Source organism: Elgaria multicarinata, chromosome 5 (assembly GCF_023053635.1).
Source record: "Elgaria multicarinata webbii isolate HBS135686 ecotype San Diego chromosome 5, rElgMul1.1.pri, whole genome shotgun sequence".
Lineage (NCBI taxonomy): Eukaryota > Metazoa > Chordata > Lepidosauria > Squamata > Anguidae > Elgaria > Elgaria multicarinata.
This window is the reverse complement of record NC_086175.1, coordinates 113,166,911-113,192,144: the sequence shown is the minus strand read 5'-3', so window position 1 is coordinate 113,192,144 and position 25,234 is coordinate 113,166,911. Positions and strand designations below refer to the sequence as shown.

The 25,234-nt window shown below is 40.5% G+C and overlaps 1 protein-coding gene across 4 annotated transcripts in view; it reads right to left on the bottom strand.

Moving 5' to 3' along the window:
• The window catches only part of ZDHHC20 (zinc finger DHHC-type palmitoyltransferase 20), a 55,988-nt gene that overhangs the window by 7,601 nt on the left and 23,153 nt on the right, over positions 1-25,234 (bottom strand). For 2 of the 4 annotated variants that reach the window (XM_063127067.1, XM_063127064.1), the window contains exons 3-10: positions 24,705-24,799; positions 18,104-18,224; positions 17,245-17,314; positions 13,685-13,717; positions 12,261-12,381; positions 7,614-7,649; positions 5,459-5,591; positions 3,656-3,782 (exon numbers count right to left, since the gene is read on the bottom strand). In XM_063127067.1, coding sequence (XP_062983137.1) covers positions 3,656-3,782; positions 5,459-5,591; positions 7,614-7,649; positions 12,261-12,381; positions 13,685-13,717; positions 17,245-17,314; positions 18,104-18,224; positions 24,705-24,799 — 736 coding nt within the window. The remainder of the gene's footprint in view (positions 1-3,655; positions 3,783-5,458; positions 5,592-7,613; positions 7,650-12,260; positions 12,382-13,684; positions 13,718-17,244; positions 17,315-18,103; positions 18,225-24,704; positions 24,800-25,234) is intronic. The other 2 variants (XM_063127068.1, XM_063127065.1) reach the window with 1 other exon arrangement.

The following is a 25,234-nucleotide window of genomic DNA, read 5'->3' as shown; positions in this document are numbered from 1 at the left end:
CTAAGAATGCTTGTACTGCATGTCTTGCACTTTTATCAGTAAATTGCATGCAGCCTGTTTATCTCCAGTGTAGTGGTTTTGTTAATGTCTTAGTCTGGACTTAACAGGGGAATCATTTTCCTGTTATTTTTCTTAAATTTCTATGCTATGGCTGAAGAAATTGTACTTGGCTAAATGATCCGCTGACTACAACTAGTACGGCAGTTTGTTTGTTTTTTAAAAAAGCAGTGTTTTTGCAAACATGGGAGTAAATTATATTTCTAGACAGTATATTATAGTCCATTACAGTAACAGCACACTATCAGCCCTTGGACTGTTAGCATCTGCCATAATAACTAAAATAGACACCTTTTGCTTCAAAGTATGGTCTACATGTTGGGAATGTTAACTATGTGCAGCTTAGTATAATGAAACAGCTTTGGTCGCCTTGGTGGATGATCTTCGCTGGGAACTGGACAGGGGGAGAGTGTCCCTGCTGGTTCTGCTGGACCTCTCAGCGGTGTTTGATACCATCGACCATGGTATCCTTCTGGGCCGCCTTGCTGGGATGGGTCTTGGAGGCACTGTTTTACAGTGGCTCCATTCCTTCCTGGATGGATGGACCCAGAAGGTGGTACTGGGGGACTCCTGTTCGACTCCTTGGCCGTTGGCCTGTGGAGTCCCTCAGGGCTCTGTTTTGTCCCCCATGCTATTTAACATATACATGAAACCGTTGGGAGAGGTTATCCAGAGTTGTGGAGTGCGGTTCCACCAGTACGCTGATGATACCCAACTCTACTACTCCTTTCCATTCAATTCCAAGGAAGAGGTTTCTGTGCTAAACCGGTGTTTGTTGGCAGTAATGGATTGAATGAGGGCGAACAAATTGAAGCTTAATCCAGATAAGACAGAGGTGCTCCTGGTCAGTCAAAAGGCAGATCAGGGAATAGGGATTCAGCTTGTGTTGGATGGGGTTACACTCCCCCTGAAGACACAGGTCCGCAGCTTGGGTGTACTTCTGGATTCAGCCCTGAGCCTGGATGCCCAGGTTTCGGCAGTGGCCAGGAGTACATTTGCACAGTTAAAGCTAGTGCGCCAGCTGCGCCCATTCCTAGAGATGTCGGACCTGGCCACGGTGACAAATGCCTTAGTTACATCCCGATTGGATTACTGTAATGTGCTCTACGTGGGGCTACCTTTGAAGAGTGTTCGGAAACTCCAGCTGGTTCAAAGAGCTGCAGCCAGATTGTTGACCGGGGTTGGTTACAGGGAGCATACAACTCCCCTGTTAAAACCACTCCACTGGCTTCTGGTCTGTTTCCGGGCACATTCAAAGTGCTGGTTATGACCTATAAAGCCCTATATGGCTCGGGTCCAGGTTATTTCTCCCTTATGAGCCTGCCCGTGCTTTGAGATCTTCTGGAGAAGCTCTTCTTTCAGTCCCACCATATTCACAGGCGCGCTTGGTGGGAACATGGGAGAGGGCCTTCTCGGTGGCTGCTCCAGTGCTCTGGAACTCTCTTCCCGGGGAAGCTAGGCTGGCTCCCTCCTTGATGGGCTTTCGGAAGCAGGCTAGAACGTTTTTGTTCCAGCAGGCCTTTGGAGAGTAATCTGGCCCTCCAACTATGTTAATGTCTTATAATTTTGTTGTGTATTTTAAATGTTTATGGTTTTGTTTCCCCACCCCACCCCAATGTATGTTTTAAACTTTGTAAGGCCACCTTGAGGCACTCCAAGCTGCTACTCCTGATACGGAAATAATAATAATAATAATGTCACTTTTTTAATGGGACAATTGTCCAAGTGCTATGTAATGTTTGTCTTCAACAAGTTTCCTCCCCTATTATATTTATTTTTATTATTTTTATTTATTATTTATTTATTATTTAAAATATTTCTGAAATTGCCCTTCATCCATAGATTCCAGAGCAATGTACAACAGACATAAACATTATACATGCAAAATACAAAGATAATAAAACAATATCCTTCCTAAAAATGACAGACCGTGAAACAGCAAGACTCAAAAAAGTAAGCCCAGTTTGAGATAACAACACCCTTAACGCCTGGGGAATGCTAAGCCAAATATAAATATTGTATCCTGGTGCCAAAAAGATCATACTGACAGCACTAGACATACCTCTTTGGGGAAGGCATTTCAGAGTTGGGGTGCCATCACAGAAAAGACTCTCTTTAATGCATACATAATGCACTTCCACTAAGGAAAGCACTCTAAGAATGGCCTCAGAGATCTTAAGTCATGGACTGGAATTGGAGGAACATTCCTTCAAGTATTTGGGTCCCAAACCATTTAAAGTAGGAGTAGACCAATGCTACCTACTTTCTGAAACCCTGCATGTAGGAATGAGCATTTCAGACAGTTTATTTAAAATATCAAGTAACTGAAAGTAAGACTGCCAATATCATCATGTCTTTATATAAACCTATGATGTGACCACACTTGGAATACTGTATATAATTCTGGTCACCACACTCAAAAACAGTATCGTAGAGTTGGAAAATGCAAAACAACCACCACCACCAAAATTATCAGGTGTCTGGAGTAATTCTGTTATTTTTATTTATTTATTTATTTTTATTTATTACACTTATATACCGCCCCATAGCCAGAGCTGTCTGGGAGGTTTACAGAAATTCTAAAATTGAGATAAAAACGGCCTATTTGGTTTAGAAAAAAAACGACTAAGGAGAGACATTATAGAGGTGTACAAAATTACGCATGATGTGGAGAAAAATTGTGACAACTATCATCCAGACACAAGTAGCCCCTTCTTGGGCAGGTACCTAAGAAGGACATGGCAATCCAACTCCAGGCACTTTTGGATTAAATGGGTTATCTGGACCCATTTCAATCCAAGTTCAGGCATGGCTTTGACATCAAAACAGCCTTGGTCACCATGATGATTTATCAACCCAATTGGTTCCCCTTGACTTCTCAGTAATTCTTGATATAATCAAGCATTACATCTTATTGGACTGTGTAGGTTTGGTGTGGATGATACAGTGATTCCATTGTAGAACATGAGTGCTACAATATTACTTCAAGGAACCAGTAGGATTTTCAGGGGAGGCCCTGTTGTCTGCCTACGAATTTCCATTTGGCAGTGAAATGGAGTTGGGCCTTCTCTGCAGTGGCACCTGCCCTGTAGAATATTTTTCGTTCTGAGGTGCATCATGTTTTAGGCATTTATTGAAAATGTATTTGTTTACTTTGGCTTTCCTCCTGCTATCAGCTATCTTTGTACCATCCTCATACGATTTTTGTGTGTATATATGTTTTAATAGTTGTTGTTGTTGTTGTTGTAAAACGCTTCAGGATTTATTTTAAATGAGCAATATATGAATATTGTTAACAAACAAATAATAAATAAATGTCAAGGATCTAGCCTGCATCTTCTCTGGTTCCATTATGCATAGAAACATTATTTTTTAAAATCAAATCGGCTATATTTGATGTAATTTAGCTCTAAGCAGACAGGGCATCATTTAAATCTGCACTCAAGTATGATCACTGTGCAGGAATTGTACAAGTTAGAATTTTAGAAGTCTTTGGAATTTGAGGTGCTTTGTGAAGTTTAGTCAACTGTTTTCTACCCTCACCAAGCTCTAAATTTTATTTTTAAAAAATGGCCATGTATAATTTAAATATGAATACCTTGTAAAAATTGGTAGTAACCAATATTTTTTCTCATCTCCAAAAACCTGTCGCAGGTTTTTACTGCATCCAAGAGAGAAGCCATTTTTGTCAGGTCCATTTCGAAACATGGGTGCCCGGAAAGCTTCTGTACCGCACACAAAAGGGAAAACAAATTAAACAAACTGGGAAGCCGGGGAGCTCTTTGGTAATGAGACATTAGGAGCTGCAGAACAAAAACATATCCCAAAGAACCACTTAAAGAAGCCAAGTTTGTCATCCACAAGATCATATTAAGTTAATAAAACTTAATCTTCATAAAACGCCCAGGGAGCTTCAGCTATGAGGCAATATAGAAATGTAGCAAATACTAATACCGCTAACAATAAACATTTAAGAACACAAGAAGAGCCATGCTGGATCAGACTGAGGGTCCATCTAGTCCAGTACTCTGTTCTCACAGTGGCCAGCCAGCTGCTGACCAGGGACCAACAAAGCAGGACATGGTGCAATACTCAATAAGCTGCTTTTGAAATCTGGAGGGCTTTTCAAAGTGGATTTTGCATGAAATGCTGTTTTTAGGAAGAAAGAATAGGAAGAACTGTTCCTCCCACCTGCCCAGAAGCCCATGATTGATGTGACTTAAAGCATCTCTTACTTCTCATGATGATGCAGCACTTTGTTTCTAGAACCAGGCAAAACCCCCGACTTAATTACAGGGTCAGTAGCTGGGAGGATCAGGAGTCACTTTAAATCACAAATATGGGGCAGTATCCAAACACTGCCCTTGCACTAGTGGGAATGACCACTAGCGCAATGGGAAGCTAGCGCTTTATACTGCAACTGGAAATTAGCTCAAACTAGCACTTTCAGAATGGGAGAAATGAGCTTTCTCCCGTTTTGTAAGTGCTAGTTTGAGCTATTCTACTTCTGTTCCACTATGAAGCACTAGCGTCCCATTGTGCTACTGGTCATACGCACGCAACTTGATTGGCACTGGCAGACTGACAGCATTTGATATGGCCCTTGACAGCTTTGATTGATTGGTTATAGCTTTTCACACACTTATTAGGGGCCCATCTCTAAAGGACTTACTTATGAGTAAGATACACAGCTGTCAAAGTTACTGGGCAATCTTGGGCCAGTCATAAACTCTCAGACTAATTTAGTTCATAGGTTTGTTGGTGTCAGGATCAAACCCGTCTCCCTGGTGTGGATCCTGAATTGGACCTGAAGGCTGAAGAAAACCAGCCAACACAGGAAGCAGGGGAGGAAATTCTCCAAGACTCTCCGGGAGTCAAGGAGGAATCTTCCCAAGAACTGATCCAACAGAAGACCCAGGCTCAGAGATCATCTTCCCTCTTCTTCCCCTCCTGGGAACTCAGCCTTTATCAGAAGGGAAGGGAGCATCAAATTGACAGATCCCAGAGTCTGCCGCAGGGTCATGTGAGTGGAGTTGAGAGTCCACTAGACCAGCCACATGACAGAGGTTACAGCTTTAAGACCCTCCCTGAAGGAGGGGCTCAGTAAAAGCTTGTTGGGCACAGAGGGGAAACCATCCATTAAATTGATAGGCAATTGCCTTGCTTTGTTAGGCTAATCAAGTTTAGAGGATAGCTACTAGCATTCAAACTTCCTTCAGGTGTGAAGAGGTGTCTATTTACCGAATAAAGCTTTTTGTGGATTGCACAGCAGGCTTCTGTATTGTCTCACATCACTGTGGGAGGGCTTGGAATCATGACAGTTGTGAGGATAAAGTAGAATAACTCTAAGCTGCTTGGAGGAAGGGTAGGATACAAATGGGAATCATCGTCATTTACTAACCTATTGTTGATCTGTTTTTGCCAACCAGCCAGCAGTGATAACTAAAGAGTGACAGTATGCTGATGAAGAACATGGCAGCCACAAAGAAAAGGAAGAGAACATGGAATTTTGCATGTGTGTCTAGGAGTTCATTCTGGGGGGGAAAAGAAAAGATTAGTATAAACCTCTTTTCATCAGCTTTCTATTAAACTGCTATTCTCCTACAAAGCTGCCTCTCTGAATTAAAGCAGGTATCACTATATATTCCACCATTTGGGGCAGGAAGGCAGGATATACATTTAAAAATAAATGAATAAATAAATAAATTTGAACAGTGCTATGAGCAGTTTAGCACCTAGAAACTTCTAATATAGGTCACATGAAGCCAATATATAACTGCAAATTGTTATTACCCTGTGGTGGAGTGTACATGTCTGTAAAACTGTCTAGTAAACACTGTCCTTTTAAAAATGTTCGTATGAACTGGGTTTTTTTTTCATATATTTTCCGTCAAGTAATTTATAGTCCATGGGAGGATGTAACACAAAGTGCACCCACTCTAAAACCTAGTTTTCAAACTATGGGAGGGCCCCACAGAGCAGGGTCACAGGACATCAGGAAATGGGGGCATAAAGTTCCAGGCAAAGTAAAGATATGGGGGCAGGTGGAGCCTCCCACCCAGGCATAAACAGACTTCAGTATGAAATGATCTGATCACTGTTATTTGTAAGTAACAATAGGACCCATATGTAACAATGAGCACATATTTGTGCATTTGATAGCACACTGGGTTTGTACATAGTTGGACCCTCCACAGAGTTAATAGACAAAAAACATAGAAAATGAAAGTTTGTTGCCAAATACATGGTTGCAAAGAGGATCAAAGATAAATTCAAAGAAGAAGAAGAGGAGGAGGAGAAAAAAACCAAACAGAATAACTGACTGGACTTCAGCTTGTTAAATTTGTGCATTGCCTCACTTTATGCAAGATAAAGAAAAACTGGAGAATTTATAGAAAGGGATAATTAAAGTTATTAGGGATACAGACCATGTTTTATCTAGATGAAGTAAAATTTAAGCAGTTTTGGCTTTTTCTCACAGACCCCCAGGAGAAAGAGGAAAGAATGGTAATTAATTTATTAACTTGTGAGTGGCATGGGAGGAAACCTGAGGAAACTTACACAAAATATAAGAATTCAATGTAGCTCCCCAATAACTGAGGACTCTTTTAGTAGCAAAGGGAAAGCTCAACCCTCCCTTCATTTTCATACTGATTGATAGAAGAGAGACCATGCACCAAAGAACCATGATGTCTCCTAGCAAAAGTCTCCAATCCCTATGATCGATTCAGAGCTGAAGGGAAGTCTCAACAGCTTCCCTTCATCCTTAAAACGACTATTGCAGGAGAGAATTAGGCTGCAGGAATGTGATGGGGAAAAACACTTTGAAGTGGCCAATACCCTGGCTCAAGAACAGCAATGGAATGCCCAAAATCCTCATCATGTGGAATAGGGAATCTGTAGTCAAGAAAAACCCTTGGGGAACTGTACTCATTTCTCTACATACAGCATAGTACCCCTTTATTCCTGACAAGATAAGATAGAGCATACAAGTTTGCCACAATTACTTTTAAAGCTTAAAGTAGTTAGACAAGACTGGGCCTTAAACAATATACCTCAGGAAATCCATCGAATATACTGTAAGCCTCTGTAAAGAGGCAAACATTATAGGGAATTGTTTATGGATTATTATTTTTTTTTTAAATGATGTCTTCTTTATATTGAGTATAAGCATCATTTCATGAGAAAAAAGCCCTATGCATTTTTAACCTAGTCTAATTTTCTTTCCATATATACTCAAATAACACAAATTTCATTAAATAGGTAATAGTTTAGCTACAATAGCTATGTACACCAAAACACGACCTTTAAAATAGAAAATGAAAATGAAATTATCTATTTCTTCTTAGATTTAGATAGTTTTAACAACCATTCAATTTTCTGTCAGCATATCCAACACACTTAGGAGCACCAATTTCTGCCTTAGATTCTTTATGCTATTTTCTTTATTAAATCAAAATACATTTTATTTATTATAGAAGTATATTATAATCTTGTGACCCACTGTCAGAAATGAATGTACAAAAGGATAGACTTCAGCTTAAATTGCATTTTACCTTTGGACAATTCTCAGCAGATTTCCTGCGGCAAAGCTTTGTGCAAATAAAGACAATTTATTAAAGAGCTATATCCCTTTGACGCTGGTGTTCAGAAACAGTAAAAACGTTGTTAGAAAATTAATGGGTTTTGCGTGCACAAGGTGTCAAACGTGCAGCATTCAATGGCAAAAGGCCTTATTCTACATTCACTGAATGGACATGTAAAGCTGAACTTGTGTTTGCACAATGAGGTTGAAGTAAAGATTCATCATTTTAATGGTATGGATTCAGGACACACCATTAAAACTAAGAGCTCTATCCATTGCTCTCTAATTTTCAATATCTAAAGATTTACCTTTCAGCCAATCTGTTGCATACAGAATCATGAAACCTACTGCAACTTAATGTCTACACTGATGTCAAATTTGAATTGAAATTTGTTACCCAGCTATATATCGGAACATTCTGAAAGCATAATTTTCTGGCCGCTATTACACTTTTCTTAGAATTAATTATTTGGAGATTATCACTAGTTTACAGTGACATATTTAGTTCTTCATATGAAATATTATGAGAGCTGTGGGTGGGCAATGTTACAATGTATATTTTTGGTCTTTCCTATACCTTAGATTAGAATTAAAGCATTACACTAAAAATCTTAACCTAAACCCTTTCCATGGATCTAGAAAAGCCATAGATCTCGAACCTACAGCTATCCAAATGTTATAGAACTGTAATTCCCATCATCCCAAATCACTATGGGCCTGTTCAGACAACACACTAAGCCATGGTCAGGCCACTAACCCTTTTGCAGCAAATAGTTAGTGAACATGATTAAACCGTGGGCATGTAATCACCATGGTTAGGAATGGTTCACACGACCCGCTAAGTCATAATGTTTAGCTCAAAATGCTTAACCACCATGGCTTAGTGTGTCATCTGAACAGTGTCTATGTCAGCTGTGGCTAATGGGAGTAGGAGTCCACCAATACCTTAGAAGGCCACAAATTCCCTAACCCATTTTCAAAAATATTTAGGTTCCAAAGGTTTTAACCAAACTATTTAAACACTTTTTGGTTGGCAAAAAGTTAGTGAGTCAGATTTCACATATCTGACAAACTGAAGGAATTAAGAATAGCTAAAGTCATCTCCTGAAAAAAGAGCAGAACATGGAATAGGAGTGGCGTGCACACCACACACACACACACACGCACACACACACACACACACACAGAAGTGAGCAGCTGCCTGGAGAATGTACAAAAAAGTCTTTAGGTTCATCAATATTGGTACTTCAGAGCTGTATGACCAATATATCACTATATGAAATAATCTTACAGTTAACTGTCTACAGCTTGCAGTAACCAACAAATAGATGTCGCCTCATTCATAATGTGTGTGTTCCTATATCAATGACATAGTTGTAAGAACTTCTAAACTTTTTAGAAGTTTATAGACACTAGATAACTGAAAACAGCATTTTTCTCACACTTGAGTAAACTGTAACAATTTCATCGGAAACTTTAATCATTTCTGCTTTCAAGGTTATCAAAAGCAGAAGTGTGGGCACAAGCAAGCCAAAGTTGGATTTTCAGTCCTATTAAATTCTAACATAAAATTAAGCACATGCATTGTTCTGTCCCATAGCATTTTAAAAATGCTTCCTTTTGGCTGGATTGCACCCTGGCAGCTTTCACTTCAATTTCAATGGAACTGAAATTAAAAGAGAAATAAATTCAGATGGTCTGAAACTACCTTTAAAAATACTTCCTTGGTTATATAGAGTTCCACCTTATAAAGGTTCTTGCTAATCAGAAGTGATACAATTGATTAGCCACTTATGAAAATGGAGGTGCCACAAATGCCTAAAGAATGAAAGCAAACCAAAATTCTCCTACATTTAACAATAGACATTCAAAATGGTAATTTTCTATAACAAATTAGAATATAAGCAAGATCCTCAATAAATAATGGTAAACACACCTCTAAGGGTACTTTCTTATTGTCCATGATGAAATGTATTAAAATGTAAAAATGAGTAAGATGTTTTTTGTAAATCCCAATCCTTTAAGCTACCTCAAATGTAATAGTCAAACTAGGTTCTTTTTTCTTTTATGATGGCCCTGTTCAGAAGACACCTTAAACCATGACTTTAACCATGGTGGTTAAGCCAGAAAGCCAGGTTGTGTTGCTTTATTCACTGTGGTTAAAGCCATGGTTTAAGGTGTCTTCTGAACGGGCCCAATAAAAAGGAATTCTAGAAAAATTAGATCTGGTGATACACCTATGAAATTCTCAGATAGTTCATGGATAAAAGTGGAATACAATCCATATGATTTGTGAACCATCCAGAGAGCTTCAGCAATTGGGTGATATAGAAATGTAATAAATAAATACACAGATGTATAAAACAATAAGAACTGCCTTGGCAGGGCTTTTGCCTGGAAAGAAATAATCAAGTCCTGGGTCAGGGTGTTCACACATGGATCACGTCTGGAGGCACAATATTTTTCCTCCCCTATCATTACTAGATTAGCCAGGCAAGTGTCAGGCACACCCAATGCTGGGAAGCACAGAAGAATGTTGCAAGGAATGACATCATCCACCTGGACCAGGGCCAGAGGAGACCAATCCTTCTGCACTCATGGAGAGCTACCCTTCTTCCCCATTATGCCCATTTAGCCAAGCTAAAATATTCTACACTTCCTTCAGCACAAGCTTCTATTCATGAGACAGCATCCAGAGTGCAGGGGTGGAGAAAGCAAGGAAAACCATTCTCGCAGTGCCAAGGACAGAATGCAGGCTTTGGAAATGCATCCACCCAGGTTTAAGTGTTACTTCAGTCAGGATGGCCTTAGGGAAATCTCTGCCCCAGTTCGGACATACATCTCTCAGCTTAATATGCCAAGATACAAACCTTGTTCCTGAGTGTGCCACCCCATCTCTGCTCCCTTCTGCACGTGCTACAATAATCAGGGCCATCGCTGCCATAGAGGCAGCTCAGGCAGCGGCCTAGAGCGCCAAGCAAAGGAGGGCGCCGAATGGCGCACCCGGAAACTGCTCTCCTAGAGCGACTTCCAGGCACGCTGTTCCAAAGCCGCTGTTGCCCCGGCTGCCCCCCAACCCCAGTGTCCTGGCTTCGAAACCAGGAGCAGGTGTGGGGGGCAGCTTCAGTACAGCGTGCCCGGGTGCGCTGTTCTGAAGCCACCGCCCCGCCCCCCAACCCCAGTGTCCTGGCTTCGAAGCCAGGAACAGAAGTGGGCATGGGGGACAGGGTTTGGCTTCAGTACGGCGCGCCCAGGCGCGCCGTTCTGAAGCCACCGCCCCGCCCCCCAATCCCAGCATCCTGGCTTCGAAGCCAGGAGTGGGCGGCGGCTTCAGTACGGCGCGCCTGCCTAGGGCGCAAAATACTCTGGCGCCGGCCCTGACAATAATGAGTAAGTCTTCAATTAACCATAGTTTAAACTATGCTTACCAGGTTTGGACCATGCAAGATCTGAAACCAACTTCAAACTATTATTTAAGATACTAGAGCATTCCAATCCTGATAACCATAGTTTCCTAGTTCTGGCTTATTATAGGGTGCAAACAAGATAACCTTTGCTTCCTTTATGGGTTGTAGGATGGGTATGAAGCCACCTCTGCTGCAATGGACCAAGCGCAGGGTTCGGATGACATGCCCCCCTCCCTGCAGCACAGGTAATTATATAAACAACAGTTGCACATGCAGAAGGAGAAGCCACGATAGCTTCTTCTCCCCACATGATCATCCGAGTCACTGTGAAGATATTCTGGCTTATTATAGCAGCAAAGAAGGAAGCAATGAAAGGTCAGCATGCACGGGCACAAGGCTCATATTCTTATGAAGCCAAGATATGTACATCTGAACCAGTCTTATACCTCTCTGTGCCTAACCCAAGGTGTCATGAGGATAAACAAGGCAAGAACAATCAGTCTTCATAAATATTAATGTATTAGGTTTACTTGATCAAAATATACAATTTCCTGCTCTATATATGAAGCATGCATACAGGAATTGTTTTCTGAAATCAGACATTTAAATATTGGCATATTTAATGTGAGAAATTCTCACATTAAATAAGAAAATATCTCATACTCTATGGATGTTAGCTAGCTCTTTTCAGAAGCAAGCAGTAACAGGTCCATAGCATTAAGGCAACATGCAGCACTTTAGAGATGATCTGGCTTGTTGTGGCATAAATTTTGGTAGGATACAGCTGATTTGATAGGTATTCTTTACAATGAGTGATTGAATATAAAGTTAATTGTGCTACTGGACCAGAGCAGTAAATATTAAAATAATGAATTTGTTTTGAAATTAGGTGAGGGTTGATTTTTCTTTTTAGTTATAGATGTCATACAAATATAATGTGCTTTCCTAAAATATGCACAAAAAGCCCATGTAAGAAATATGATCTACATGATAGCAAATTCTACCCCAGAGTTTGCCAGCTCCAGTGAACATAAAACCATACATTAATAAAGTCTATGAAACTATTCGGTAGATTTGTCTTGCTTCAGCCACTTCAATAACGGTGGTTATGATGATGCTTATGTAGTATGCCAAAAATGATATCATGATACTTTTATATCTATTAGACATAAACACACATTTACTTTGAAGATCTAATAAAAAAAACTTACTGTCCAAAACTTTATGAAATACTGCAGAACTGTAGAAGCAACAAATAGACAATACAGGAGGGAATAAAATAAAAACAGGAGGAAAAACTTGTAGTTAGAAAATCCCACGCAGTTATTCACCCTAGAAAAGAAAGCAAAAATTGCTAAGTAATCTTCCTTCCTTCTAGAATAACGATTCACATAAAAAGGACAACTTTCCTAGGTTTGCCAGACAGTATTTAATCACTTAGGAAAAATATTTTCTGAAAGTAACTTAAAAGCCTGAAGCGAAAAGGTTTCCTTTTATTTTTATTATATTTATTATTGCATTTATTATATTATTGCATTTTATTTTTTCCTTCAAGGAGCTCAAGGCGGCGTACATAATCCTCCTCTCCATTTTATCCTCGCAACAACCACCACCCTGTGTGGTAGGTTGGTCTGAAAGTCTGTGACTGGCCCAAAGTCACCCAGTGGGCTTCCATGGCCGAGTGGGGACTAGAACCCAGATCTCCCGACTCCCAGTCCGACACTCTAACCACTACACCACACTGGCCAGGCGAGTTAGCTCTCTCCTCTCTCTTTCCAGAATGCTTGAAATCAAGATCATAAAAACATCCCTTTACCAATTAAACATGCTAGAAATGCTGCTTGTTAATTATGCACACATACGTATAATTTATTTTGATATAATTGTTCTCATTTCCCAATTCATTCCCTCTCTCCCTCTCTCAAACACACACTCTCTCTCATTCTATTGACTTCCTTTTTTGTCTCTACAACCATTTCATTTCACGTTCTAAGCTTTATGAAGGACAGTGCTGTAGTCATTCAACAGATAGGCACTGTTACCAGATAATGAATAATAATAATAATGATGATGATGATGATGATGCTTCTTGTAGTGTCCCTACACAAGTGAATGGCAAAGCTTCCATTAATTTTAATAGGATTGTAGCCATAGGTTCTTATTTTGAGAATTCCCTCCCAAGGAGACTAGGTTTGCTCTTTCTCTGCTGTCGTTCTGCTGTCAGGCAAAAGCTGCTTCATTCAAGAAGGCCTTTGGCCTGTAAGTGGTTCTGTTGGGTTGGATGCTGTTCTGTAATTCTGTAATTGTGGTGTTTTTATTGTGTTTTATTTTAATGTGTTTTATTGATTTATCTACTTTTAACTGCTTTTGTAAGCCACTTTGAGTGCCATTTTTTGGTAGAAAGGCAGGGTAGACATCAAATAAAAATAAATAAATAGAACCTGTTATAAAATTCATTCTAATCTATATGTAGACTTTTTGGTAGTTGACCAACCCGTACCGATGTAGCATCTAAATTTCCCCACTCCTAGTTATTCCTGTTCCTGACTCATCTTGTAGCGCAGCCCCCAGTAAGGGGTTTAGTTACTTCTCTCTGGATGTGCATAAAATCAAGAACAAAGAAAGGAAGGCATACCAAGGACAATGATGATCCATTTTCAGTACACATCTAAAGGGAAAAAAATGAAGGAATTTTAACCACTTCAAAGTTAAGTAAAAACACTAACACACATTTTCCCACAAGCATATCTAATCTACACCTTGTAAAAGCATTTCAATCTCTACATATGATCACAGCTGCCAAAACTCTGAAATGAAACATTACAAGACAGATACATGTAAGTCTCCCATAGCCATTCTTTCCTTTTCTCTTCCTCTCTTTATTAAAAATAGCCAAGGGAACATGAGTGTAGGAAGAGCTAAGAGAATGAAAGATGACTGCATGTTTTTTTCTCTTCCACAGCTATTTTCCCCACTCAATGTGTTTTTCCACCCATGGGTACACACTTATATTCCCCATATGGGTGGATAAGCAAGTGTGTGCGCGTGCGTGCGTGCATGCGTGGGGTGGGTGGTATTTTGCACAGAAAAATGGCTAGAGGAGAAAGAGGCAAGAAGCCCCTTCTTACATACCCTTGCTGTTCTTCCATGTTTTCCCATAGCCTCCTATGACTGCTTTTCATTTTAAACGCACACAAAGTTCAGAAGACTGTCATACAAATCCTTAGCATTCAGCCAAATAAGAATTCCAATTAAAAACTACAAATGGCTAATGCTTTGCAAATAGATCACATCCTTCTTTCCCAAAACATTTAAATTCTGAAGCATGTTCTAAAGCAGAGTGTTACAACAGAAAAAAGAATGCATGTTTTCAGCACAATGAAACTCTGCAAACTTGTTGTATGGGAGATTATTTTGCTGGTAGCTGTAGTGCAAAATTAGAACACAGGAACACAAGAGAATTATAGTGCAAAAGAATGTAGTGGGCCATACAATGCCAGCAAAGCATAGTAATTAAGAGAATGAGGCATAAGCCAGGAAATGTCTCACTCAGATCTCATTGATAAACTCAAGACCCTGTAGGAGATAACCCACTGACCTCCCAACTTTAAAAAAACTGAAATGCAGCTACAAGTATATGACCACATGACAGCTTGTTTGGAGCAGTGGCAGGGAGGGGATGTTTAACCTTTTCCGCATGTATTTTTTATGTCAGTGTTCTCCAATGCAGCACCATGGAGACTTTCCAATGCACCCACAAGGAGATCAGAGCCATTCTGATCAGAGCAACGAAGATGGAGGGTAGCTGAACCCCAGCCTTTGCTTTACCTAGTAGTGCGCCTGACCTCCTTGGAAAAATGTGAAAAAGAAAAAGGGACCCCTTCCTTACAACTGCTATCCAGCGTAAGAGAGAAGAATCTCACTATGACACCAGTAAGCTTTTGGGGGAGGTGTGTGTGAGTAGACCAATCAGGACTGTGGCAGGGAAGAGAACAAGGCGAAAGTACTGCCTCATGTGTGTTTGTTTGTGTGTGTGTGTGTGTAACACAAAGTGGGGTGGCCTGAGGGTCAGGCTCGGCTCACACTGCAATTTCTCAGCCAGTGGGAAAGGGTCGGAAAATGTGAAGGCAGGGAGAAGACAGAGGTCTCATCAGAATTCTGTGGACCACCCCAGGCTGCACTCTTAGTTTCACCAGAAGCTGCAGGTGTGCAGAAGGACCGTGCATGGCTGAGGAGAGTCTGGCTCACTTCTCTATGTGTGAGAGGGGGAATCGGCGGGTACTTTTCCAAATCAATTATGGGTTAGCTGGCATGAGGGCAGTGGGCAGAAGGAAAAGAGAGTAATGTTAAGCTATTATTTCACTGCTTTGGTGAAGTTTAGGAGAGGCAGGGGAATTTTTGTTTTAAAAATCAGAAATCACCTCCCAGGTCCTGAGGGGAACGTTTTATGTACTTTGGCTAGGAAGGAGTCATGATACAACCTCCCTAGCTTTTGGCTCACCAATACAGCCTGCTGAGGCCTGTGTGCCTTTCTCAGGGGAGTGGGGGCAGGTCAGGAAATCCAATATGTAGCCTAGAGTATGTGGGAAAGCTTTCTAGAACAGCCACCCCCAGGGAGTGGGAGTGGAGGAAGGCTGGTCTGAGAGAGAAGGCAATGGCAGAGAGAGAGAGAGAGGGACACATACACAAAGAGAGAATGATTCAATCAAGTCCCCAGTTCATTGTGTGGTGTGCCTTTCACCTCTCCCGTGCATGTACATGGCAGGGCCTGCACTTTTTCCATTCTACAGTTGCCTTCTCTTCCTCTTCCGGGGCAGGGTAGAAAAAGATTGATGGTGGATGTGTTTGTTAGCTTTGGCTATTGGGCGGTATAGAAATGAAATAATAATATGTGTGCAGAATTAGAAACAGAACTGCCTGAACTTGCATGATTTTTTACACAGGATCCTCCTCAAACCACCAAATCACAAAAACCACCAAATCACAAAAACATTGAAGGATGGCATAGAAATCTTGAAAATAAAGCAACATTTCTTGCATAACATGTAATTTTGCTCTGACGTAAACTACTAGCTCATTCTGGTTTTATGATGACTATAATGGCTGAAACATCCCCCCCCCACACACACACGCATACCACCTAGTAATTTAATGCTGGTGATTGTGCATGCTCTTCTACATTTTATTACCATGCATAACGTCCAAATAAAGTGGCTGCACTTGCATGTCAATTTAAGCCAAAATTATTGCTTGATAAACTAGGATGAAAACAAACAGTATACTGGTATACCCAGCCCGTTTGCTCCCACTTCACTCCTCCTATTGTGTGAGCAGATAAACTAACCTGGAACTGGATAGCTTCTCATGGCATCTGAATTAGGGATTATTGCTTACTGTGGCCTTCTCCAACCTGCTACCCTCCAGATTTTTTGGACAACCCCCATCAGACCCAGCCAGCATGGCCAATGGTTAGGTGGTATTGTAGTTCAAAACATCTGGAGGGCATCAAATTGGAGAAGGGTGGCTTAGAGCATCCAAACAAGCCAGTATTCATAAGCACAACCCTAGTTTAAAACTAGCTTATGAATCCTGGCTTGTTTGGGCACACTTAAACCATAACTCTGTGTTCAGACAATGAAAGAAGGGATCCCTTTCCTGGTTAATCCACTCATGTGAAGAAAGGAGCAGTGGGAGTGAACAGGCTGCATGCATCCTAGTTTGTTAAGTCATAATTTTTGGCTTAAAGTGATGTGCAAATGTAGGCAATGTAAGCCTGTTATGGAAATATTGCAGTAGGCAGATGCTCAACTAAATAAAGCTTATTAAAATGATGTAATATAATCAATATTGTAATATACTGTCATGGAGTAAAAGAGGGAAATGAGATTCTGAATTGTTTGTTCGCTTCTATTTCACATCTCCCTTACTCTCGTTCAGTAGGAGAAAGAATGACTCATAGTTATAAGCAGATCTGTATTAATCTATTTCTGATGATAATACAACTTGTACAAACCCAAGAAAAATACAATTTGTGATCAATTCCCCAGTTAAAAAACAGATATTTTGTGCAGAAACACCTTGTATCTGGAAAAACAGCATTGAGGCTTCAGTTTTGAAGATGATCTTGTTACTAAAAACACAGATGTTCATGAATCCAAACAAATCTATCCTACCCTAGAGGTGGTAAATACTCACAAGTCACAGGCAGAACAGTGGTGACATCGATCAGGCTTGATTAACTGGCATCTGTCGCAGTACCTTATGGCTAAATTAAATATTTTACAATCAAGGTTAAACATGAACTTATAAGTGTGAAGATTCAGAATTCAGAAACTCTCTATTTCTCATACTTTGATTCATTACATCTCAAAAACTAATGAGTAAACAGTGATGTGAGAGTTCTACCAACAGATTGCTTCTTTAAAAGACACAGTGTACTATAAGGTGAAAGGTATTACTAAGATGGATACTTAAAACTAACAACGGTAGACACACATTCTGGAGACATAAAATGCTAAACATTAGCTGGAACATCAAAATACGAACACTGGTGTGTTTTTTCCTGCTGCTTTAGATACACATAGCTCTTCTTCTTGAATTTAAGAAATAAGCGTTCATGCAAATTTCCCTTCTAGAACTGGTTTCATTCTACTGGTTGTTTATAGAGAGACAGGCAAGAACCAGACTAAAGAACTTGATGATTCACCACAGTAAGAAAGCTGAGACATAAGACCAAACTATGGTTTGCCATTACGAGAATGAACGAGCATTAGTCTCAGCCGGGCACATTCCTGGCCACACTCTTCCCCTTGTGCATGCCAATTACTTCCTTTACTTCCAGGTTCTCAGCATAACCTGACATTTCATTTAAACCCATGAAACCATGGCTTGCATTAATCAAGACTGCAAACCATGTTTAAACTGTGCTTTCCAATCCTGATTTGCTGGCAATCAGTACACATGCTTGTTCCTGCTGAATGGCCCCAGTCAAACTTGGCAATGTCATTGCGGCCATAAAGAATTATTGAAATGCTGGTATCATTTATAGGCTCACCTCTTGATGTTGTTGTGGTATAGACAGGTAAGTCTTTAGCAGCTCTTCTCAGAATTTCCTGCTGAGATTCTGGTCTCTCTTCTTTTTCATATTGCTCCTTATCCGTTTTGGACAAACAGAACTGAAGGAGACAGAAGCATGTTTTTTCCCCAGTCACATTTTATTAATGTTTAGGTGCTATATAGAATCCTTTAAGCATTTCTCAATATTCAAAGTGGAAACGTGGTGGAGAAGGAACTGAATTTCAAACACTACTTTTAAAAAGCAATTAACACTGGAAGGGATACAAATACAAAGGAGTAAAGAACTCAATGTGCCAACAGCTCAAGTTATATGCCAGTCTTAAAAGAGCAATAAGTAGAGATCATGGGTGCTTCCAGATGGAGGGCTCCTTAACTAGCCTCTTAAAAAAATGCAGGGCAAGGAGGAACAGGAAGCTACTAATTAAAGGCACAATAGACCAAAAATCTTCTTTAGCACTTTGCCAATCCACACTGATAAGGTAGGAACTGCACTTTTGTTTTAAACAAATTGTTACAAACAAGGTCCGAAAAAAGATGAGAGGACAACATGGAAAACACTGAAATGCAGCAAACTACCAATACTGTCTGGATTGTTCATAAGCATGGAGTAAACAAAAGGTTTTCATTCCAGACCCAATACATGGCTAGTGAAGAAGCAACCAGTGTACATGCTTCTGGAAACCTCGTCATTTGCACTGTTGCATAATATGTATAAATATTCCAAGAACAAGCTTACAAACTGGTTTTCAGGACTAAGGTTGCCACCTTGTTTCTGGCCTTGCTCCTAAATTTTTAACAGCAGAGCTTGACACACTGAAATTTAGCAGGCGAAGTTCTATGTTTAAGAGGGGGCCCTGGTAATTTTTAATGTGTCTGTCCACTGTTAAAGCCACAAGAGGAGGAGTATTGGGCAAAAGGCGGGATACAAATAAATATAACAACAACAACTTTTTTCTTTTAACTCTGTCATGACATAGTACATAGTACAAGAAAACATATCCAGGAAGACAGAAATACCTTCTATAATCTAAAGTCATTACACACCCAGACTGCCTGAAGTACTTACTCAGTAGATAATATAATTTACTTTAAGGGCAAGTGGGCATATTAGCCTAGAGTAAAAACAAACATCATATGACTATTCTGGCTGCTAGTCAAGAGCAAGTGCCTTACAAACAAGGCATTGGATCAAACAAGTCACTTATGTAGATAGAATATCTTAACACTTTAAAACACAGTCTGGTGAAACTACCGACTGATTCAAGAAAAATATTCCTTGAAGCAATACTCCATTTATATACCCGTAAGTACTAATGGGATCACAGAATTGTTCTCCTGAACAAGGGTTTGATCCAGGATCTGCCTTCTGTGAGAGGAAGGGCTCTGCTTATAGAAGGTCCCTTTGCTCAATTTTTGGGGATCCTACCATGCCTCCCACACCACAGCTCTCCCCAGTCAGCAGGGTCTCCTGACTCTCTGTAGCTTTTTCAGAGGGCTGGAAGGGCTGCCATGGGGGAGAGGGGGCAGGGAAGTCCACTTCCATCAGTGCAGTTGAACCAGCATAAATCTGGATCCAACCCAATATCTACACTCAAAAGAGCAAGAACCTACAAAACCACAAAAAACTAGAATTATTTCAAACACGGTCCAAAATACTTTTCAACTGGAAAAAACAATCTCTTCTGTTTGTTGTTTTGTTTCTTCATCTAATTCCAGAGTGTCAAATTATACCAATTGTTCTTCTATAAAAGAATAAAGAGAAAAAGGGATATTCCAAGTAGAGTATATGTTCTTTAGATATTGACTTCCTTTTCATTTGTTTAAAACATTTTATTTGTTTAAAGATAAATTAGAAAGCTTAAATTCGAGATGGGTATCTCTTTATTACTACCTAATTTATTGCTACCTAATTCCTTCTAATAATGGACTTAGGTGACAGGATGCTTATCAGTTTGGATGTGAAACAGGCCATATTCCGTAGACTCCCTAGGTACACAAGAAATTTATAAATGAAAAGGGAAATAAAATTTTAAAACCAGAAACACAGTCTGACAAGGACTTGTTGGCTTCATGGATGTACAGAATGTTGAAAGTTGTTGAGGGAGGGGAGAGAAGGAAAGTGAATTTGCCTGTTCCAGTCTTAACACCTTATTTAAAAGGATCCTGGATTATGTAGCACAGCAGGGGAAGACCTCCAGGATATTGGAAAGAAGGTGTGAAGATATGCTTTTAAGTCTTAAGATGGACCTAGGAAATCTTAGGAGCTGTGGAGTGGGAATTGCAGAGCAGGACTTCCATAGGGAAACAAGTGCCCTCAGATAGCATATGGACTTTCCCATTATGGTCCACTGCGGACATAACCGTCCTGATCTCCCAGCCATATTTGAAAGATGAATGTGCGTTAGTCTTGCACGTTCCGTTCTCCGCTCCCAAATTTCTAGCCTCTTTCTATTACTTGATTTAACTAAGGATTAGTATTATGCTAGCTATGGTTAACCAGATAGCCTTATCAAAATGGCTTGCAAGCATACCTTAAGTATCAGGCATGTCTGCACCAGCCCTATATCCCGGGGTAGTCTCTGGATCGTCCCTGTCCATCCAAATAACACACAGGGGATCCCAGGGGCAACCCGGGATGACCAAGGACTTTCCCTGGGATATAGCTGATTTTTCCACGGTCCTGGGACCATCCCGCAGAGTGCAGGCTGTGTGGCCGCTGCTCCCAGGTCCTCCTGTCATCCCTGTGTGTAGCAGGGACCGTAAAATGGGCACGGAGCTGCACATGGGCAGTCTGTGTCCATCGGGGTGGGGAGTGGGTTCAGGGTTTTAATGGGTTTTTTACCTTTTTTGCGGAGGAGTGCAACTGCGCTCCTTCTCCCTCTTCGGGGGGAAAAAATAGCAGCCGCGACGTCCTTCCAGGATGTTGCACGGCCATCAAGGTGCTGGGGGAGGATCACGGAAGCCGATAAGTCCGTGACCCCCCCTCCCTCTATATCTTATGGCGTGGACATGCCCATTGGCTTCCACGCTACTCTTTACAAGGGTAATCCTGGTTAGCGTCAGTGCAAATGTAACATCGCACCATATTTAAATAAAATCATAGGGGGTGGGATTTGTGTGAGAAAGAGCAGGGGGAGGTAACATAAGGGTTCAGGCTTAGGAGATCAAGAATGTTATGACTGCGCAATGCCTAACAGATGCAGAGTGGTGTAAAGTAGCCAAGCAAATACAAACAAAAATAGATCACAGTATTTGTTAGCTACACACAAGAGTCATTTTTTTAGTTAAGAGAATATTCTGGGCAATAGCAAAAGCAAGGTTGAGCCCCACTTTGTGTCAGGTCTCCCTGTCCCTCAGGAAAGCACACTTTCTGGCAAACTGACATGAGACATCCAAATCAGTGAGACTTCTTTACTGGAGAAAATCCCATGGCAAAACTTAATGATTACACATTTCTGGTGGTAAGCAGCTGTAGGCTCCAAGAAATTCCAGAACAGTCATAAGCTAATCGCTACTACCATCACGAGATCCCCATCAATGTGGTTTCCCAGTTGTCATCTCCTTATTCTGAACACAAGAGAAAGTCAATCCATATATGGGTCCCAAACCTGGACAAGAGAAGGGCATGATTTTGGCATGATCCCTCAGGCAATTCTTGAAAGCCCTAAAAAAAACTACCCAAAGAGAGCTAGACCAACCTTGGATCATACGTTGGTCACTCAAAGGGAACATGGTCAAGGCTTAAACAAGATCACAGGGAAGGTAAACCCTCAAGCGCAGGGAATTCTGTGCCACAGCTTTCGCATGGCCAACTCATCATCGCATGAGTCCAGGCAGAGGAGAGAAAAGGTCCAACAATCAATGATCAAACCCAGTCTGCCAGTACACTGAGCTGATGACAAACGAAGACACACAATCCACAACAAACAGAATTCAAATCTATGAAAAGCATCACAGTACTTTTCATGGCAAGTTCTTAGTAATCTGAAGTTTCATTTAGAAGGGAGCATGTGCAGAGTGCCCCCAGAGTCTCAGACAATGATGGATCCAAACAGGGAAGTTTTCCGGGAATGCAGAGCAGATGTTCCTAGCAAAGGATCCTCGCCTTTGCACCAGCATAAAAGGGAGGCGTAGGCCTCTTCCAGACCACTTGACAGACAGGAGTTTTGGCCTTTCAGCAATGCCCCTGTCCAAACAGGACGGCACTGCTCAGCTCACGAAGAAGACACTTCAATCTGGGCAACCCTTCTGCAACCCCCCACCCTTTCTTTATCAATTTCTCACAGACAGTTTCTCTACCAAGGCTGAGGCAAGCAGGTGGCTTGTGGGGAATAAGGGCACTGCTCCAATGCTCCATCTCTGCTCTGAGAACACTGTCAGAGATCAGAGATCACACAGATCATAACATTCCAGAGGTTGACCAGGCCCAAACCCTTCCCGACTACTTCTAATTAAATCTTAGCTAAAGCTATGACCATGCCTTCTATCCCTGATAACTTTGCAAACTCCCAACCTGATCCCAAAACAATTGTCATCATGACAGTTTACTTACTTTATGCCTGTTCTGTGCTGTTCCACACAGACAACTCAGACAGACTGTCAGCCAACTCTGCAAAAGAGCAGAGCTTGATGCATGCTCTTTGGCTCTTTCTCATTGGAGCTTCAGTTTATTGTGCATTAGACAGGGCCTGGGGGAATAGCGACCTGCCTGGATGCCTTCTATGGGCATAGTTGCCAAACCTCAGGTAATCAGGGACTGGAGAGAATACTAACAAAATGGGTAGGAAACACCCATTTGGGTAGGAAAGACCCTTCACCCAATCACCATTTCTCACTGATTTCTTAAAGCATTTTTCAGAACCAATCAGCTGAATTCTCTCAATTTTCCTTTGAAATTCATCCCAGCATCTGTGTGGAGCAGCTTAGCTAGGTAAATTGCATTGCTCTCCCTACTATTCTTGCTCTCCCTACTCTTCTATCAGAGTAGAAGAGGCTGAAGAGCACTTTTTTTCTGCAGCAAAGCTCTCTTTTTGAGTAACTAGTTTTGCAGCTCTGTGTGTGTCTATTACTTGTGTAACGTGTGTGAGAATAAGTGAAAGGGGGCAAGTCAAATGCAAACACTGGAGGAATGAAGAAGAATGGCTTAGCCATTTTTAATTTCTATTTGAATTGCATTTTCAGATTTTTTTTTTAACCATATCTTTAGGACCTGGGCTATTTCTACTTTTGCATATCCCCCTCTGGTGGGTCTGGGTGATTTGTAATTCATTTCTGCTTGGGGTGTGGATTTGCTCCCCTCTCCCTTTTGCATTCATGAGCTTAAATTCACTTGGTTCAGTTTCTTTCTCTGTGCAATGTAGATTATTGCTTGAACAGAAAAAAATGCTTTTGTGTGACTGTATGGATGCTGCTTGCTGCTGCAAAGGGGTGAAATTTGGATACACTTAAAACTTGCTACCCATGCTGTCCTCCTTCTGATTAGACATGCATGAGTTGGATTTTGTACTGCGCTGCATTTTGCTGTTACTTCTGAGTAGACATGCTGAGAGTTGGTTTGGGGGATGCCTTGTGGTGAATGTGCAAACCTGATCATTGTGTTTGTCATAGATTATTCCTCTGTGCCTTGGCAGCTATGCTATGGGGTTCCACAGGGCTCTACTCTATTCTCCATGCTGTACAACATCTATATGAAACCACTAGGGGAGGTTATCTGTAGGTATGGCCTAAGGTGCCATCAAAATGCAGATAATACCCAACTCTGACTCTCCTTTTCACCGAATCCAAACAAGATTGGACCCTAAGACAGTCTTCAGTGGTCCTTCTCTGGAAGCCCCCACCAATTGAAGAGAGGTAAGTGGGTACTAAGGAGAGGGGCTTTTCCGTTGTGGCACTCCGGTTGTGGAAAGTGCTTCCCAGAGAGGATTGCTTGGCACCTACATTGTTCTCTTTCCTGCACCAGGTGAATACCTTATTTTCCCGGGCATTTTAGACTTTCAGTTTCTGTTATTTTAAATCTGTTACTGTATATTTTGGTTTTATTTTATACTGTAGTTTTAAATGTTTAAACTTTTGAATAATATTTTATCATGCTGTATTTTATGGTTTTAATTGTTGTGAACCTTCCAGGGAGCTTTGGCTACTGGGCAGAATAGTAATATAATAAATAAACAAAGAAACATGGAAAGGGATGTTGTCTACTTGAAACTGAAAACATTAATTATGACATTTATTATTAAGCAGGATGGTAAATTGTGATTAGCTTATATAATTTTTAATTAGCAGATTAATAAATGGAACAACAAAGTCTTCTACTTGAATGCTGCATTACTGGATTATTTCATATAGAATATCTGAACAATTAACATTCAAATTAATGAAATCTAAAGTTAGCCATAGCAAGTTGTTTATTTTAGAAAATAATCTTAGGATTTTCATTCACAGCATTACTAAGTTATTTATTAAATGGAAACAACAACAACAACAACAACAAGCAAGCCATGTCATAGTTTAAAGCAAACATCAGTAGCAAAAACAATTCAGTAGTAAGAGTGGCATTACTTGCAAATGTTAACATTTACCTCATTGGAAGGGGAGGCGGGAGATGTAAAAATAGTCTTCCAATAGGACCACACAAACATGACAAACGACAGATGAAAAACCACAAGGTAGACAACTGCAATAAAAATAAAACACAAATAAAGTTTCAGTGAATCCAGCTAAAAAGAGGAAACACAATTTTTTAAAAATGCAATGGCTTAAAGTGTAAAAGACGTTTATTCTTCTTCATTGTTTCAGCAAAATAAATTTGAAGAGTCTATCACAGAAGAGTAAATGGCATGCTACTCTGGCCAGTTCTGAATGAAACACTACAGAATCATACCTGGGAGTGATTCTATCAGTGTGGATAAAAATAGATTTTTTGTTAAATTTAAGTCATATTTTTAAACACACATTAAATTTCAAGTATGCACATTCTTAAAAATACCCTGGTTTAACGTATTTGAACCTAACACAAACATGTTGAAGCAAAACTTAAATTTATATGTTAAAAACTGAATCCATGGCTCAGTATCAAATATACCAGCTCAATTCAGGCATTAGTCATCAT